The sequence below is a fragment of the Sturnira hondurensis genome, unplaced genomic scaffold, assembly GCF_014824575.4.
Source record: "Sturnira hondurensis isolate 20B ecotype Veracruz unplaced genomic scaffold, ASM1482457v3 Scaffold0017436, whole genome shotgun sequence".
Lineage (NCBI taxonomy): Eukaryota > Metazoa > Chordata > Mammalia > Chiroptera > Phyllostomidae > Sturnira > Sturnira hondurensis.
In genome coordinates this window covers 2,861,545-2,879,493 of record NW_028090067.1, presented here as the reverse complement: position 1 = coordinate 2,879,493, position 17,949 = coordinate 2,861,545, and the positions used below count along the sequence as shown (strand labels likewise).

At 51.4% G+C, this 17,949-nt stretch overlaps 1 protein-coding gene across 2 annotated transcripts in view; it reads right to left on the bottom strand.

The window, feature by feature from the left end:
- Window positions 1–17,949, bottom strand: part of VWF (von Willebrand factor) — a 122,936-nt gene that overhangs the window by 47,913 nt on the left and 57,074 nt on the right. For both annotated transcript variants that reach the window (XM_037067833.1, XM_037067832.1), the window contains exons 19-26: window positions 8,287–8,390; window positions 6,946–7,084; window positions 5,695–5,829; window positions 3,729–3,875; window positions 2,454–2,594; window positions 2,193–2,306; window positions 977–1,133; window positions 197–355 (exon numbers count right to left, since the gene is read on the bottom strand). In XM_037067833.1, coding sequence (XP_036923728.1) covers window positions 197–355; window positions 977–1,133; window positions 2,193–2,306; window positions 2,454–2,594; window positions 3,729–3,875; window positions 5,695–5,829; window positions 6,946–7,084; window positions 8,287–8,390 — 1,096 coding nt within the window. The remainder of the gene's footprint in view (window positions 1–196; window positions 356–976; window positions 1,134–2,192; window positions 2,307–2,453; window positions 2,595–3,728; window positions 3,876–5,694; window positions 5,830–6,945; window positions 7,085–8,286; window positions 8,391–17,949) is intronic.

The window sequence follows — 17,949 nt, the reverse complement described above, 5'->3', positions numbered from 1 at the left end:
GCCCATGAGCTCAACCTGACCAAAGTCCCAGCTGGCCAGGCTCTGATGGAACGACACAGGGAAACAGGACCCAGGGTTATAGGGCACCACTGGGCCCGGCTGAGATGACGAACGTCCGACAAGGAACTGCCTTTCCTGGCAACACGCCCCACCCCTGCAGCCCACCCCCACCCAGGGCAGGGGGACGGGGACTGACCTGGAGGGCAGTGGGCGTGGCAGCCCTCCACACACTGCACGGGGCAGGCCAGGGGCTCCGGGTGCTGGCACGTGGCGGGGCAGGCGGGCGCGCAGCTGTTGTAGCGCCACTCGCATTCGTACCCGTTCTCCCGCAGGTTCCGCTCCTCGCAGCTCTGGGCTGTAGGGGTGGGAGAAATGAGCGAGACTTGGAGCGCAGGCCCCCTGGGCAACCTGAGGAGTGGGGACCGAGCAAGGCACCACACGGACGGCAGTGAGACAGTGCCGGTTTGTGGGGGAAGGGGGGGCGGGTGACGAGCAGGCCGGGGAACTGAGAAACTCCAGGAGCCACCAGTGGCGGAAGCTTCTGGACTCATTAAGCACCTAACCCGGGAACCTACTGGTTCTGAATCGGCGTTCCATGTCAAAACAACCCGCCGCTCACACCCGGGGAAGGAATCCCCACACAAACGGAGGAGCCGGACACTCGTGCAGGCAAACACCAGTGTCTGATTGAAGATAATGCATCCACTGTCCTCTTCTTTGCATCGCTGCTCCCTCCCCTCCCTCCTCCAGAACTTCTCCAGAAGAGGGGTCTCTATGTAGTAATGTCTTAGCTCCCTGTCCCCTGTCCCTCCTCACTCACATCAGTGTCTTATCCCCCTCCTGCCCTCTGCCACCTGTCCCCATAGTAGAGCTCTGCCCTCTCTCCCAGGAAGGTGTCACACTGCATGCCACTTTAAGGGCTTCAAGTGTAGATGCATGAGGTTGAGGGGAGATCTGGAGGGACATCAAGACTCACGGCACAGTGTGGCTGTCCTCCAGGTCACCGCCTTGCCGTGCTGGGCGCACAGGTGAGCGTAGGCAGCAATGGTGTCGCAGAAGCAGGCACAGTCCCCGATAGACTCACAGGAGCAGGTATCATAGATGCAAATGTCCAGGAAGGGCTCGGGGTCCACCTGCAAGGGAAGGGAGCCTCAGAGTGGCCTGGGCCAGGGACCCGACCTAGGCCCTCTGGCTCTCGGTCTGGGTGGGAGCATTCTGGGGGTCACAGTAGGGAAAGGGGGCTCCAAAGACACACGCTGGTCACTCTCTTTCCTTGCCTCCATCCAGCAAGGGGAAAGAGGGAACACATCAGGACACTGAAGTTGCCTCCCTGAGGGGCTATGGAGCTAGCATACCGGATGGTAGGACCGGCCTGCACACGAGTGTTCCTGGATTCCGACCCCAAATCCACATCAAGAGGTGGCCTACCCACCACCCATATTCACTCACTGGACGCACCCCACCCTCCCCGCAAATATGCCACTACACACACAGGGCCTTTTTCAGAGAAGCTGCGAGAAGAACGGATGTAGGCACTGTGTGGGTTGCTCTTTCCAAGACCTTCCAACAAGGAAGGTCCCCCGACTCCTCTCGCTGTCTTCACTCTCCCAATTTCTCCACCACCTTCAGCCCCTGAGTGCCCTTTGGAGACCTCGGGGACTGAGGTGCAGGGCCAGTGATGCCCACGCTGGTGCTGCAGCACCGAAGCGTGCGTGAGTCTGGGACTTCCTCACCACTGGTGGAGACGGAGACACAGAAACCAGCCATGAAATGAGGGCTCCGAATCCCTGGAGTTAAAGGGGGATTTTTGAAACAAGACCTAGGAGCTAAAGGGTTTTATGGAGGCAGAGGAGAGGGTACTCAGGTCGGAAGACATAGTGAGGTAACAGGAAAACGAAATTCCTGGCTCTCGTGTTGGAGACAAGACGATTCGTGGGGGAAGAAGCCCTAAGACTGAGGCCAGAAGAGCTCTGCCTGGCAGAAAAGAAAAGTGACTCGCAGGCATCACTCTCCTTACAAGCTGCCGGTTTCCCTTGCTGTTTCCCAGCCCGAACACAAGAAAGGGAGTAACGGGGTGACTGGGTGCATCACGTCAAAGGCTCCCAGGCAGCGTCCACAAACTGAGGCTCAGCACCCAAGCCGCTGGTCAGCCCTTAGCGCCCTCCTGCCTCTGGTGACCCCGCAGCCCTCACCAGCTTGTTGCAGTCCTGGAAGGTGCTGCTGGTGAGGACCCTGCAGGAGGAATCCACCATGGTCTGCTTCATGATGTTGTTGTGGCAGCTGGCAGGGGACGAGTCCAGCGGCACCTGGGGACAGGGCAACGGAACACAAACAGCCCCGAACGGTCAGCCCAGAAGGATCCAGGGGAACCCCTCCCCAGGTCCCTGCCACCACTGCAGGGCACACCGCCCTCCGCCCCCCGCCCAAGGCCCACACGGAGACCCCGGGCGCACCTTCCTGGTGTCAGCACACTGCGGGCTCACTTTCCAGGAGTTTCCAAAGTCCACGGGGTCTTCCTCCACGTGGAGATTGCTGCCGGTGAGGTCATTGTTCTGGATGCCGTCAAAATTCCCACAGAGGCCGCACACCTGCTCCTGACGGACGCAGGTTGAGAGGGTGAGCACTGCGAACCTCAGGGCAGGTTCTGACTTGGGGCCAGAGGGCTCCAGACCGCAAAGGCGGCAGGCTCATCTGAGGAAGAGGAGGGTGGACGGAGGCCAGGGAGGCAGACCCGCTAGGAGACCGGGTGATCAGTAAAGCCTTTCCCCAGCCTCCTTCACAGACCTCATTTTACAGTTAAAGAAAAAAGATGGTTCCCAAAGAGAGGCACCCTGCCCAAGTCCCGTAGTTGGCTCAGGGCGGAAGTGGGAATTGGGCAGCCTTGGCCCTGGTATCTCCAGGGTCAGCCATCATTCTCCCCAGTAAGGCCTGAGCAGAGAGAGGAGCTGGTTCATCGTTACACCAAGAAAAGTGGAGGCGTCTGAGGGAAGAACAGTCTAATCCTACTTTCCTGTGGACGGGGCGCTGGGAGGGTGAGGGCCTCACCTGGAGCACGCAGCCTGTCCAGAGCAGGCTGGCCAGGGTTCTGTGTATACCAAACGCCACCAGGGCTGACCTGATATCTTATTCGTCTTTGTGTTCACCTGTCACAGTGTCGGTATATGAGTCCTCAACAAGTGATTACTGAGGGGATGGGAACCCTGACAGGAGAACTAGAGAAGAACTGGGAACATTCGTCCTGGGACAGAAGAGGGGCTATGCTCTTCCAACACAGGTGCAGCTCCAGCTTGGAACAGAGAGGTGTGACTTACTCTGTTTTGCTTCAATAGGGAGAATTTGGTTTGGTACAAGGGGCACAAGTTACTGGAAAGCATGTAGGAATGTACCCACCATTGGACAAAAAGCCTAACAGCCCCACAGCACGGCCCCTGCCTCCTCCCGACCCTTGTTCACGTCCATCCTCCCCAAGCACCTCTACTCCAGCCACAGACATCCTTGCTCAGACACTACAAACATCGGCCACCCTGCAGCCTTCACACAGGCCTTAATTCTCCTGTCCAGACACTTGTGTGGCTCCCTCCCTCCCTCCCTCCCTGCTCCAAAGATTCTGCTCCTGCACCCGCTTCCCCGAGACATCAGGAGGAGCAGTGTCTACCCCCTGCTACTGAGGAAGTTGCAGAAGGCCTCAACGCCAGGTGGCACACGAGATGGGTGAGGGGGCCACCGACCTGGTACGTCTGCTTCAGCACCACGGAGAGGCCCAGGCGTCGGTCCCAGACCACAGAGAGTGCCTTGCCCAGCAGCAGGATGACGTAGCGGCCGGACTCCACCACCTCAAAGTTAGTTTCGTCCTTCATGGGCCTCTTCACATTCACCTGAAGGAGGACAATGCGCGAGACAGGAGAGGGGGTGTGCAGCTCCCCGCCTTCCTCCGTGGTTCTCCAGGACCACAAGCCTTTTGCTCCATTCCGTAAGAGCTCGTCCCTTCAGGGCCAGCACCTGTCTGGACGTTTGTGTGACTGTCTCGCTGGCCACTGTCCAAGAACCCTCTGACTCGGGGGCAGCCATAAAGGTGTCAGCAAAACCGTAATGATGAGATTAAAAATACAACGAAACCAACTAGGAAAAGACCATCTATCATTTCACAGGAAGAATTTTTTGACACTTGATCATTGAATACATGTAGTCCCCTAAATAGGTTTTTTAATGTGGCAATGATTTTAAGCAACTCCAGGCTGTTGAGTTAAAAATGTATCCCTCACCCTCGCTGGTGTGGCTCAGTGGATTGAGTGCCAGCCTGTGAACCAAAGGATCACCAGTTCGATTCCCAATCAAGGCACATGCCTGGGTCGCAGGCCAGGTCCCCAGTAGGAGGCTCACAAGAAGCAACCACACACTGATGTTTCTCTCCTTCCTTTTCTCCCTCCCTTCCCCTCTCTCTAAAAATAAATAAATAAAATCTTTAAAAATAATGTATCCCTCTACAAACATGAGCACCGGGCTCTCTCCTCGCCTTCCCCCACCTCACACTCCCCAGAGGCACTGCCATCAGGAGTCAGAGCTGATGGGGAATAGAGAGGCAGAGGAGCTCGGGCTGGCAGCAGGAATCACAGATTCCAGTTGTAGGCGTCTGACCTGAGTCCCTGACCAGCCAAGTCATTGCCAGGGCTGAGCCCTCCGAGCCCATTTCAGCGCCTTGACTATCTAACTCATAAATCTGAGGCCGGTGCTGCCACCCCTTTCGAAGGCCCTCTCCTTAGCAATGCACAGCACACAGAGCCGGTCGTCTGTGCACACAGCCTCTTCCACATCACCACTGTCATCTGTCCTGAGTGCAGCTCTCCTCTGAGATGGAGCTGACACTGCCGACTCGCAGTCAGTGGGTTGCACCTGCTGCGCAGATTTCTGCCACATGGAGGACAATTTGCCTCCATCCCCTGATGTCAGGGAGGGGTGTTTGCAGAAGGTCGGGATGCAGGCTGAGGCATGGGACAAAATGAACATGCCAGGACCCGGGTGAGCCCAGGTCCTGGGTCTCCCTCATACTAGCTGACCAGTGGAACAGACACTGTGGTCTAGGGACTGCCCACCACCTCAGCTGCAGAGTCCTGAGTCCCAGGCAGACCCACGAATCGGAGTCTTGGCCTGGGCCCAGATCAATGTCTCCCACGTCCAAAAAAGGTGCCCTCAGAAAACCACGTCAAAAAGCCCTGACTACATGGGCACAGCCCCTGGTTCCTGCTCTTTAGGGCTCTTAAAAAAAGATTTACCTGAAAAGAACTGAAAATATGAAACTAAAAATCCTCAAAACACCGTCCCTTCACAAAATATATTTTATAGGTGTGTATATAATATATGCATGTACAGTTGTATTTTACACATACTATATACACAGACATATAAAAGGGAGAGTCCCCCTGCCCTCCAGCTCCCCGCCAGGTGTAGCCCTGGTTCTCCCCATGTGAATGCAGGCAGTTCCACACCCTCCCCCACACATATCTCTGCACCCTGCTTTTCTGTGATGGGGTCACATTATACAAGTGCATCTGTGACTTGTTCTTACAGAACGTGTCACAGTCAGAGGGTATAGCGCCACCTCCTGCTCACTCACGGCAGCACAGTATTCCATTCGCACAAGTTCTAAACAGAAGAATAAAGGGGGCCTGAGGGGGAAGGGACAGGGCTGGCACTCACCTCCCCATCAAACAGTTCGATCTCCCCTCCTTCCACCAGGATGGTGACCCGCTTCTTGCACTTCACCGAGGGGTAGCCGCATCCCTCGTTCCCCACCAGGATCCGGAAGGTCCCAGGGTTATTGCCACAGTAATCCTGGGGAAAAGAGGTGCCCGGAGACAAATACTATTCCTGCCACCTCTCCCCAGATCAGAAGCTCTGGTGTGGATGGTAGAGACTTGGCTGGTTGCTGCTGCTCACTCCCAGCATGCTCTGTGTGTGGCTGGTCAGAATCCTGCTGGTTCTGCCCCACTCCCAGCATGCTGGGCAGGCAGGCATGCTCAGTTACCCTCACTGCCTGACTCTCAGGGCCCTGAGTCTCTAGGGCTGAGGCTCCTACCGGTTTGTGGCCATTCCTACAAACCACACCAACTGCCCCCCACCCAACCTCCTCCTAAGAATGGAGACAGAGAGACCACATTTGCTTAAAGCTTCACAGAGTCGACCTATCGCATCCCTCACGAGAAAAGGCCCCATACCTCCTTGCTTACCCACTACAGCGTCAACCAGCAAGAGAAATGTACAGGAACCCATACAATGGGAGAGGAAGGCAGAGGGGCCCACGCCTTCACTCACCAGCTCAGCTAGGATTTCCAGGGTCCCTTCTTATCCTGCCCGGCAGTGTGACTTTTCTGTGCCCCCACCCACTTTCTGCCCATTCTGAACGCACCAGGTTAGAAAAGAAAATGTGGAGAATGAATAGAATCCTAAGGCAGAGAGCAAACTCCAGGGGCCATTTCCGCCATCTCCCTGTCCAGGGCGCTGCATGAGGCTGTGTGGGTTATTCACTGCACAAGGGTGATAGCGGGGAGGTGAGCACAGCCTGAAATTCGGCCTCACTCCCCTCCCCTCCCCTGCATCATGACTGAGGAGGCCATGTCTTCCAGAAGGAATGGATGCCTTTCTCTAATTCTGTTTCGGTGCTAATTTGGGGTGATGGTAGCCTTGCCCCACAACAATCCCAGTTAAGAAACGAGCTTCTGTCCTATTTTTACAAGTCTCCATCCAGGTAACCTAAAGGAAGATGGGCAATCACTGTGAAGTTCAACCTCAGACCTCTTCAGGCACCTCTTTCAGAGGTTGGATGTCACTCCAACCCCAGAGTTGTTTCTATGGCCAGAACAACAGGCTCTGGCCTGGAAACCCCAGGCTGTAGCCAGCACCGCCCACCCCCTCCTAGGGACAGACAGCACCGCCCTCCCTCCGACTCACCTGCGCCAGGACGTACTGGCACTCCCCGGGGAACATGTACTTGAGCCCGTCGAAGGTGATGTAGTGGGCCATGCCAAGCGAGGAGCACGTGGCGTCACACACGTGGTCCGTGCAGTTCCACTTCCGGTCCCGACAGACGCTGGGAACAGTAATGGTAAGGATGGCGGGATGTGAAGCGTGGGCGTTGTGGAATGAGGAGGCCACGGAGGAACAGAGAATGTTTCAGGTGCCACCCAACCTTCCAGGAAGCCTCACTGAGGGGTGAGGGGCTGGGGCTGCAGTTACCCACTGACACGTTTTTAAAGCGCAGCCCAGGAGAAGACAGGGAAGTCATGCTGCACCCCATTACAACAGGGAAACTGAGGCAAAGAAGGGTATGGGTGGTCCAGGCAGGCAAGGGAAGAGAGCTAGGTCCGCTGTAGACCACCTGCTGTGGGTCGGCCAAAGCCCCGCCTCCCCGGGAGTTGCCTGAGAGCAGAGCCAGGGTCTCCCAGGAAACAGACACTGAGGATGCAGACCGTCTGAGGCTAACGGGGGAAACGAGGAAACAGACAGCACAGCAGATAGTTCTGAGTCCGGGAATTGTGATCAACCCTGAGCTTCTGCCAGGAGAGGTTTTGTGCGCACGTACTTATATGCTTAAATCTACAGGGATTTGCCTTCTGCCACATCCCACCACCCAGTAAGCAGAACTGACACAAGGAAGCCCCCTCTGTGCGTCTGAAGGGGGTAGCTCAGACCTCAGGCCCAAGAGACAGCTCAGCGCCCGCCTTCCTGCCTCCTTCCAGCCTCTTTCCACATGGGACTTTCTGTAAAGCCATGCACGGCCCCAGCGTCATAAGCACAGTAAGTGAGCAGAGCAGAGGGTGATGTGAAGGATAACCAAGGAGAAGGGAAAGAAAAAACAGCCACCCACATGAGGTCCCTTTTTAAACCGTGCCATTACGGACACACTGGCAATGTACTTCAGGGGCAACAGAACTTGGAAGAAGGACCCTCCAAACCCCATGCTCCTTGGAAGCTTGGTCCACATGCAATGGCTAATACAGGGCAAGATCCGTATCTTCCCCAGGCCCTGCCTCTCTGAACAGAATCACTAACCTCTTGTAGAGTTTATACAGGTGAGCACAGGTGATGATAAAGATTCTCCCCATTTTACAGAGAGAAACACAGAGGCACGAAAAAAGAAGAAGAGTAATCACGTGCCCTCAGGGTGCTGGAGGCAACTACCAGAGGTCCTCGGCTGTGTCTCCACCCACAGCATCTTGACCTTCATCCCCACCTCTACCAACTCCACCCACAATGGCTCAGGCCCCACAGAAGCCTCTCCCAGGGCCTCACCAAGTGTTGCAGTCAATCTTCACCGTCTCTCCAGGGGCGTACTCTTTGCCCTGATGGAAGCAGGGACACCTTTCCAGGGCCACACACCGGTTTTCATGCCGGACCTAAGGGAAAGCAATCAAAAGGTCATGGGTGACCTGGACTTGAGTGACCTGGCACCCTGCTGGGAAGGCAGCCTCAGCCCGAGGCCGAGCCAGACAACTCATGGCCAGGCTAGGGCTTGGTGGGCATGGTACCCATCTACACAGATCCTCACCCGGCTTGGCTGAGGACACTGTGACCACCTTCTGCCCTCATTCCCTGCTGGGGGCACAGTGACCTGGAACCTGAATGCAGACTCTTTGGTAACATGTGTCGAGAAACCTTGAGATGCGTGTATCCTTAGGTGCTGTAATCCCATACAGAGAATTTCTCCAAAGGAAAAAGAGTTATTGTGGACAAAGATTAATATAAAATTATTTATCATTGCAAAAAATGGGAGCCACCAAGTGTTCAACAATAGAGAAATGATTAACTTCGTTCAGGACTCACCAGGTGATGGCGTCCCCTGGAGCTATTAGAGTGGCCCTTCGGGGCAGTCTTAAAAGATGTGAGAAATATTTATGCTGTTAATTTTAAAAACAGGGGAGAAAAAACTGTATATACATATGGTCCCAATTATGAAAATATATATACATATTTCAAAAAAAGACAAAGGAAATATAGAAGTTGCCTCCAGATGGTGAGCTAGGATAGGGGAGTTTTGTTTTCTTTTTTGGTTTTAAACTTTTTTCCCCAATGTTCTTTAATGAGCATCTACTATATTTATATTTGAAGAAAATGGAATATATTTTTTAAAATGAATTAATTAATTACTAATGCACTTAATACCCTGGAGGTGGAAAGTAAATGCTGGCCATGGGCAGAGATGCACCCAAACCAGAGTAAGGGTCTCTTTCAAGCCTCACCCAGTGCCCTGAGATTCTGACACACCCTCCATTGTGGGGGGGCTGGCACACGCTCCACATCCCGGCCTCCCCGCACAAAGAAGTTACTGCATGAGCATGTTACACTCCTCGGGTCTGTTGGGGGGGGGGGCAGAGAACTAAAATCATCTGGCCCAAGTGGGCTCAGGGAGAGCTGGCCACACCCACTCTGACCCCAATGTGTAGACCTGCTTCTGTCCCAGCTGCAGGAAGCAGTCGTGGGTGTCCACGCTGGCATGGCCTACCCCTGGGTGGTACAGAGCCCTGGGCCACCCTCAGGAGAAGGGACCATGGCACTTTGGTTCTAGAGCCACCTGAGGGATGAGAAATTCCTAGTCTGGATGGCTCAGGATCCAGTGATTCAGTCACGCCCCAGACAAGCCTGAATTCCAGGGCTTGAAATGAGACAAATCCCTGGCAAGGTGATCTTGGGCTAGACAAAGGGCTTTCGTGTCCAGGACCAGAGGCTAAAGTCGTGTGTGTGTGTGTGTGTGTGTGTGTGTGTGTGTGTTGGGAGGGGATTCACCTTCAACCCGCCTCAGTTGGTCTCCTGAGTCCTTAGAGACAAAGCAAAGGGGCAGGATAGGGGCCGGGAAGGGGTGGGGATGAGTGGAGAGTGAGGAAGGTACAAATCAACCACATTCTTGGTAGCTCTTACCACCTAGGACCACTGTTCTTGGAAGACAATGAGCTGAGGTGCCTGATAGGGGAGATGGCAGCTTGGTAGGATCACAGGGGAATGAAAAAATGTCTGTCTGCCAGTCTTCATAGACCGTCACAATTAGGGTTCATTCCCACATCCCCTCAAACTTTGTCAGCTCTGACTGAAGGCTGAGGCCTGCCACCTAGTGGCTACTCTAAGAATAACACAAATATGCATCTACTGGGTAACACCAGCCCTCACCCAGTCTACTGTTAATGGAGACCCAAAATAAGCCTTATATTGGAAACATTACCTGAGAAAAAAGTGATTCGGGGTGCATAGGGGTGAATTCCAGGAAACAGAGCCCTGGCCTCACCTCACCTCAGCAGAATACGTGCCGTCCCTTCGCCTAGAGCAGGCTGGGTTGAGGGCTCCCAGGCCTCTTGGTCTGCGTGTCTGTTGTTTTTACCCCTCTTCAGGATAGCCAACCCATTGACAAAACGTCCCACACACCAGGGCTTAGGCAGCCCCTCCCCCAGCCCAGGGCTGAGTCTCAGGCAGCCAGCCAGCCCTGCTCCAGCAGACAGAAAACTCAAATCCCAGCTTGGCCAAGAGATTATGCTGCTAATTCCTCTGTGCTCCTCTCTGCCCTGACTTATTTTAGTAAAAAGAGATTATGAATTGGTGGATTACAATATTAAAATAGGACTGTATGATTTTTACATGTATATGAAATCTAAAAAACAAAACAAACAAGTTTTAAAAAACAAAACAGACTCATAGATGCAAAGAACAATCTAATTGTTGCCAGAGGGAAAGTGTTGGCAAAAAGGATTTAAAAAAGGAAAAGGGAAATAAGAGTACAAATATCCAGTTATAAAATAAATAAGTCATGGGCTTATAATGTACAGTGTAGGGAATGTAGTCAATAATATCATAATAACCTTGTACATGACAGATGGTCCCTAGATTTATCACGGTGACCCCTTTGTTAGGAGTACAGAAATTGAAAAAGTGGGTTGTATAACTGAAATAACTAATACAATGTCAACTATATTTTAATAAAAGAAAGGACCTTTTGAGTGAGGACTACTGGAAAGACACCAGAGGCAAGGGAATAGATCTGTAAGTCCAAGCTGGGGGGAGGGGAGGGTTGGGGAGACAAAGCATAACCTTAAAAGGAGAGGACAGGTTTCTGGGTCACACCTCAGCAGGAGGCTCCCCACTTGGGAGGGAAGATCAAATAATGCCAGCCCAGTCACAACCACCCAGTGAGTGCTGAAGCGTTGCAGAAATTCATGGGGATAGAAAGATAAAGGCCCGGAGACTTCCGCCAAGATGGAGGCATAGGTGGAAACACTGTGCCTTCTCCCACAACCAAGTTTGAATACAGCAAAGGTTTGGAGAACAAAGACACAGCCAAAGAACAGAAAATTGAATTATATGGAAGTCCGACAGCAACAAACCCTTCAAGGGGGAGGGTAAGAGGGGCGGAGCCAGCAGCGGAGCAGGGTCAGGCAGGAAAGATCCCCCGACCCAGACGCACAGGCAGCCTGGAACCAGTCGGGGTGTGGGGCAGACTGACCATGGTCGCACATTCGCACACAGTGAAACGGACCGTGCAGGCCCCAGGGGGCGAACCCAGTGGTGGAGGGCTGACAGTGGTGGCACATTTGCGTGCAGTGGGACAAAATGTGCGGGCCTGGTGACAGTGGCTGCAGTGGCGGGAGGCGGCAGACGGGATCGCCATTGCTCTTCTATGACCCTGCCCCCACGTACAGCGTCACAACCCAGCGACTGAGTTGCCCAGCTCTGGTGAACACCTAGCGCTCCAATCCTGATACGTAAACGTAACAGGCACGAACAGTCCAAAATATGGCTCAAGAAGAACTCAAAGCCCCAGAGCCGATAACTCTAAGCAACCAAGAAATAGCCAGCCTCTCAGATGCACAGTTCAAAACACTGGTCATCAGGATGCTCACAGAACTGGTTGATTTTAGTTCCAAATTAGAGGAACAAATGAAGGCTTTACTAAGTGAGATGAAGCAAAATGCACAGGGAACCAATAGTGATGGAAAGAAAAATGGGACTCAAATCAATGGAGTGGACCAGAAGGAAGAAACAAACAACCAAACAGAAAAGTATGAAGAAACAATTCAAAAAAATGAGGAGAGGCTTAGGAACCTCCAAGACATCTCTAAATGTTTGAACATCCGAATTATAGGGGTACCAAAAGGGGAAAAGAAACAGCCATGAATGGAAAACTTATTTGAACAAATAATAAAACAGAACTTCCCCAATCTGGCAAAGGAAATAGACTTCCAGAAAATCCAGGAAGCTCAGCGAGTCCCAAAGAAGTTGGACCCAAGGAGGAACACACCAAGGCACATCAGAATTACATTAGCCAGGATTAAAATGAAGGAGAGAATCCTAGACGCAGCAAGAGATAAGGGGACAGTCACCTATAAAGGAGTTCTCATCAGACTGTTAGCTGGTTTCTCAAAAGAGACCTTACAGGCAAGAAGGGGCTGGAAAGAAGTATTCCAAGTCATGAAATCCAAAGACCTACAGCCAAGATTGCTCTATCCAGCAAAGCTTTCATTTAGAATGGAAGGACAGATAAAGTGCTTCTCAGATAAGGTCAAGTTCAAGGAGTTCATCATCACCAAGCCCTTATTATAGGAAATGCTAAAGGGACTTATATAAGAAAAAGAAGATAAAAAATATGAACAGTGAAAGGACAGCAAACTCACAGTTATTAACAACCACACCTAAAACAAAAGCAAACCAAGAGGATAGCTAGATCAGGAGTGGAACCATAGAAATGAAGATCACATGGAGGGTTAGCAACAGGGGAGTGGGAGGAGGAGAAGGGGGGAGAAGGTACAGAAAATAGCATAGAAAACAGGTAGAAAATAGATAGGGGGAGGGCAAGAATAGTAGGGGAAATATAGAATCTAAAGAACTTGAGACATGTGGTTATAAACTAAGGGGGGGAGAATGGTGGGGGAGGGGGTGTGTGGGTGGAGGGGAATGAAGGGGGGGAATAGAACAACTGTAATGGTATAATCAATAAAATATATATATTAATAAAAAAAGAAAAAAATGTAAAAAAAAAAAAAGAAAGATAAAGGCCCAGTGCAGGGGATGAACAGGACCTAGACACTGGGGTAGGTCAGTATATCTGTCCCCAAGTGTATTTTGTGACAGGTTCCTTAGACTTCATGTTTAAAATGGGGAGAACCATCACTGCCTGGGGTTTGTCCCTTTGGGACATCAAAAGGATAAGTTGACAAATGTCCTTCAAAGACTGCAGAATAGGCAGAAATAGTTGCCATTACTATTCATCACATCATGACATCTTTAGTAAGAACGGCTCACACGGCGAGCATGATCCCATCCCAAGTCTTGACCAGCTCCCAAAAACTCATGAAGTAGAAAAAAAATGGTTTTGTTACACATCTCTGAAAAGGCCCCATCTCCCCATACATGAACACCATACTCCAAAATCTTTTTTGCCTTCCCACTGCCCTTTATTCATTCTCCCACCCCATCAATACTTCCAGCTCAGTGCAGCTGATTTCAATGATATGTTTGCTAGGAAGAAAAAAATCTGATGAAATAATTCACACTAAGGTGTGAATAATTTCCCATGAGGATTTATAACATTGTGAGCTTTTTTAAAGCTGTTGCTTGTTAACCAAAATGAATTTATGCTTATTACATTTCAAGAAGCCGGATTAGCTGATAAATTATAGGAAGTGTAGGAGATACTTTTAAGACAGGAGGGCTTTCTTGGAACTTTTAAAATGATACTGCACAGGATTTACCATGCCCACATGTGAAGCCCACTCTGGACAGGCCCCTGAGCCCAAGCTCTATATTTCCAAAACAGTGCCAAAGTCATTCCACTCTTCTTACTGAGAAAATTGAGCATCAAAGAATTAGGGAAAGGAATGCAACTCCCAGTTGCCAACAGGTTTCCTCATACCAGCAGAATTGGGCACCAGTTTGGAAATGTAATCACTAGATGTTAAAAGGTAAGTGCGAATCTCCAAGAAAAAAAGGTACATCTTCTCCGGAGTACCTCGTAGCCCAGCGTCTGAAAGATCTGGTCTGGGCATCAGGAGACCAGAAGTTCCACTCTGTAAGTATGTATCCTTCAATGGTGCTGTTTCCTCTCTCTCTCTCTTCAGTCTCCTACTGTGGGATAGGAGGGGTTGAAGCCCAGGGTTGAGGGGGTTCCTTTTCGCTCTGGCCCTTGATGGTGCTTCTCTAGAGAGGATTCCATCTGTGGCTAGAACAACTGAGCAGTGGGCAGTAGGTTATGCTTTGCTGCCACCTTGTGATGGAATCCAGGAATATTCTAACTTAAAGGCAATTATTGTAGTTCGCAGGTGTATCTTTTTTTTTTTTAAGATTTTATTTATTTATCTTAGAGGGGAAGGGAAGGAGAGAGAGAGAAATATCAATGTATGGTTGCCTCTCATGCGTCCCCTGCCGGGAACTGGCCTGCAACCCAGGCATGTGCCCTGACTGGGAATCGAACCTCGATCATGTGGTTTGCAGGCCCGCGCTCAATCCACTGAGCTACACCAGCCAGGGCAGGTGTATCTTTGAACTAAAGAAAAAGACTTGGGAAATATTCTAGTGCAACCCCCTTATTTTATTGACCCAGTGGGCCTCAGAGTGTGGGCACTGAGGTCTCAAAAGTTGCTCCCAGTGCCTGATAATTTCCTAGAGCATCTCTATTCATTATATGATTTGGAAGGTCATGGTTTTCCTCCATGAACTTCTTGTAATAGCCATCATCAAATCCCCACTTACAGAGCAACTTCCCTGCGCCTGCCTCCGCCATATCCAACCCTCCCAACACTGCTTCAAACTCAGTTTTACAGGTGATAAAAACCAGACACCAAGATCTTAAATGACTTGCCACTCAGTTAACAAAATGTCAGGAGCCGGGATTCAAACCTAGTATTTTGAGACTCCAATTAGTGTCTTCCTTTTGCTGCTTCTCCACCAACCACTTAGGAGGGTGTTGACCACCCATCAAAAGCACACCCACCCTCGTTTCATGCAAGGAGACCTGTGCACCAGTTGCAGGAGCAGATGGAGTTCGCAACTTGTGAAGTGGACCAGAAAACCTCTTCTCTAATCAGGTAGGTATCAGGGCTGGAACAAATTGCGAGCCGGTTTGTTCCAACCATCTCTCGCTGCCCCCAACATTTTAAAGCAGGTACTGCTGACCTTCCAATGAACGTTGAGAGATGCTTAGAAAGGCAGTTTTCAACCAAGAGCAGCGCTCCCCAAAGTGTGGGCCATGGGCCAGTGCCAGTTTGTGATGATGTGAGCACAGAAATGGAGAGACAGGGTTTAGAAAATTCTGTGCCAATTTGACTGAGTAACACATCATGTCTGTTGTAGCTAATAAAAATCAGAGGGGTCATATTTTGTATATAATTGCTTTTCTGTTTCCTTTTCCTGCTGATTCTATTGTATGTATAAGAGCTTTGGTCCACAACAGATTGGAAACTCGGGAAAGCAGGCCCTTCTCGAGTGTCTCCCGTGAACCAGAGGAGCAGACGGGGGCAGCCTTGGAGACTGCCTCTTGCTTATTTGCAGAGACAACAATTAAAGCTGCTGCTACGATTCTACAGCACTTTCTGCTGTTAAAAGTGCTTTTTCACACGACTCCTTCAGGCCCACAGCATACGTGCGATGGAGAAATGAGGGGTCCGTGGTACAGGTCAGGCAGCTGAGGCGCAGAGTAAGGGTGAGTGGCTGTGCGAGAGCGAGGAGCCAGGGAGTCGTGAAGCCTGGACTGAGAGCACAGCCTTCCAACCCCTGTTCAGACTCGGGGCTCCTCCTCTGCTCTTAGTGGGCCTGTCCCCCCAGGAAAGAACTACGTCCTCCCTCCCAACCCAGCTCAAGTCCTCAGAATGCAGAATGCCTGAGCTCTTCCCCTACACCCTCGGGAACGTGCCACAACTTCACCACCTTCCACAGGGAACGGGCCGCAGAGGGAAACAGCCTGGGGAGGAATGTCTGCACCATCAAATGGGCCCAAACAGGATCTTTCCAGATCCTTTTCCTTTGCACCGTGTCCAGGAACACGTGTCCTGCGTGGCAGCCAGCACACAGCGCACTTCATAAATCACCCAGACTTCCCTGCTCCATCGAATCTGGCCTCAGCAATTAGCACATTAGTCAGCGTCATAATGGAGCAGTTGTGAAAATAACCTGTTCTCTTAAACCAGGAGCTTTCAAGTCTATAGTCTCCTGAGGGTGAGGGGAGAGATACTTCACTACTCCACAGATACCCAGGATTGCCCATCCCAGAGGCTTCAGGTACACCAGCGGGCTCCTAACAGTACGTCCACATCCTGTAGCTGAGGTCTCACTCTTCACTGGGGACTTGGGACCATAATGCAATTATTGAGGTTATTAATATTTAAGACTATCTGTGCTATTTCCTTTATTAAAATAAAAAGTTCATTGAAAAGAGTCCTTGAAGCTGACATGATATCCTGGAGTATGCCCCTTTTCTTGCCGGAGCCTTCTCTGACATGGGAGAATTTCACCTCTAGGGATGGTGAAGGGACAGTCAGAATAGGGGCCCCTGGGGTAAAAGGAGCAACATGGAAGCCTGCCCTCCCCTCTCCCATTTCTTGCTCTTGTCCTATTTCTTCCCTTCTTGTATGCCTCCTTGAATAGCAGCCTTCTGCTAAGGCACCAAACAAGACCTTCTAGTTTGTGGGTGCTCCCTGGCCAATCTCGAGCTCCCTCTTTAGGAAAGACAGTTCCAGAATCCTGAGAGGCTAAGACAGAGGGGAACACCCCAGGGGGAGAATGAGTAACAGCTAGTGTCTCTGTCTGGGAGAAGAAAGAGTTGGTTGGAGGGAAGGAGCTAGGCCAGTTGCCCTGCCCTCACCCAGTGGGCAGTCCTCCTGAGGACCACTGGCCATGGGTCCGAGTGCCCTCCACAGAACACAAGCAATGCCCGTGGCCCAGGACACTGCCCCTCAAGCCGAGGCCTGGGTACCATGAATGTCCTTTACAGCCACACAAGAGCCATCCTGTCCCCTCCTGGTCTGGCCTCTACAACACCTGCCCCTTAGCACTCACTTTGGGTCTGGAGAATTGTAGTCAGGGAAAGCAAGAAGATAGGATGCATTTTAAAAAGAAAAATCCCAAATTTTTCCTAGTTTTCAGGGTGACAAGAATAACATATGTATAATATTTAAAACTCTAAACAGCCCAAGCTTAGGTTTGGGAGGAAGGCTAAGGAGACTTGGGCATGCTCAGACCATTGTCACCACCAGGAGGCACATAGTAGCCAGGTGGCCAGCAAACCACTGTGAACCTGAGAAAGAAGACTCCCACTAAGAACGGCTCCTCGTGGCTAACTGGGCTCAAGTTTTAGAATGCACACACAAACACACACACAGAACCTAGCAGCCATGTCTACACAGGGGCCTTTCACACAAACTGCACTTCACAAAGAGGCCTGCACCGATCAGCCTGCCTACACTGTGGTTCCGCCAGCTGAGCCAGGCCTTAGGAAGGCGTTCCAGGAATCCTATTTCAACCAGTAGGCCTGAGATACTTGCCATCCAATTGGAGCCGCACAGCTCTGACCAACCACAGCAGCTCTGTTCTGACCAATCAGGGACCAGGGGAGGGAACTTCTCTCCATTAAAGCCAGCTCCCCTCTGGCTGAAAGAGCGCAGTTTCCTTCCCTCCAATGACTGGATGCTGTCTCCCTGGCTGAGCTGAACTGCAGGAGGAGTCTTGGCAGAGCAGAGCCAAGCTGTCTAATGGGAGAGGGGCCTGGCCCCTGGGCTGCCTCACAACCATGCTGTACCACAACTGAGCCACTTGGCACTGAATGAAGTTTTTCCTCCACCACACCCCAAACTGGGGATTCTTGTTGGCCTTGAATTGGTACCAACGACCATCAGCTGATGCCACCATCTTTGACCACACATGGAACCCCAGCCTCAGAATCATGTGCCAACACCTCACTTTACAGATAAGGAAAACTGGACTCTG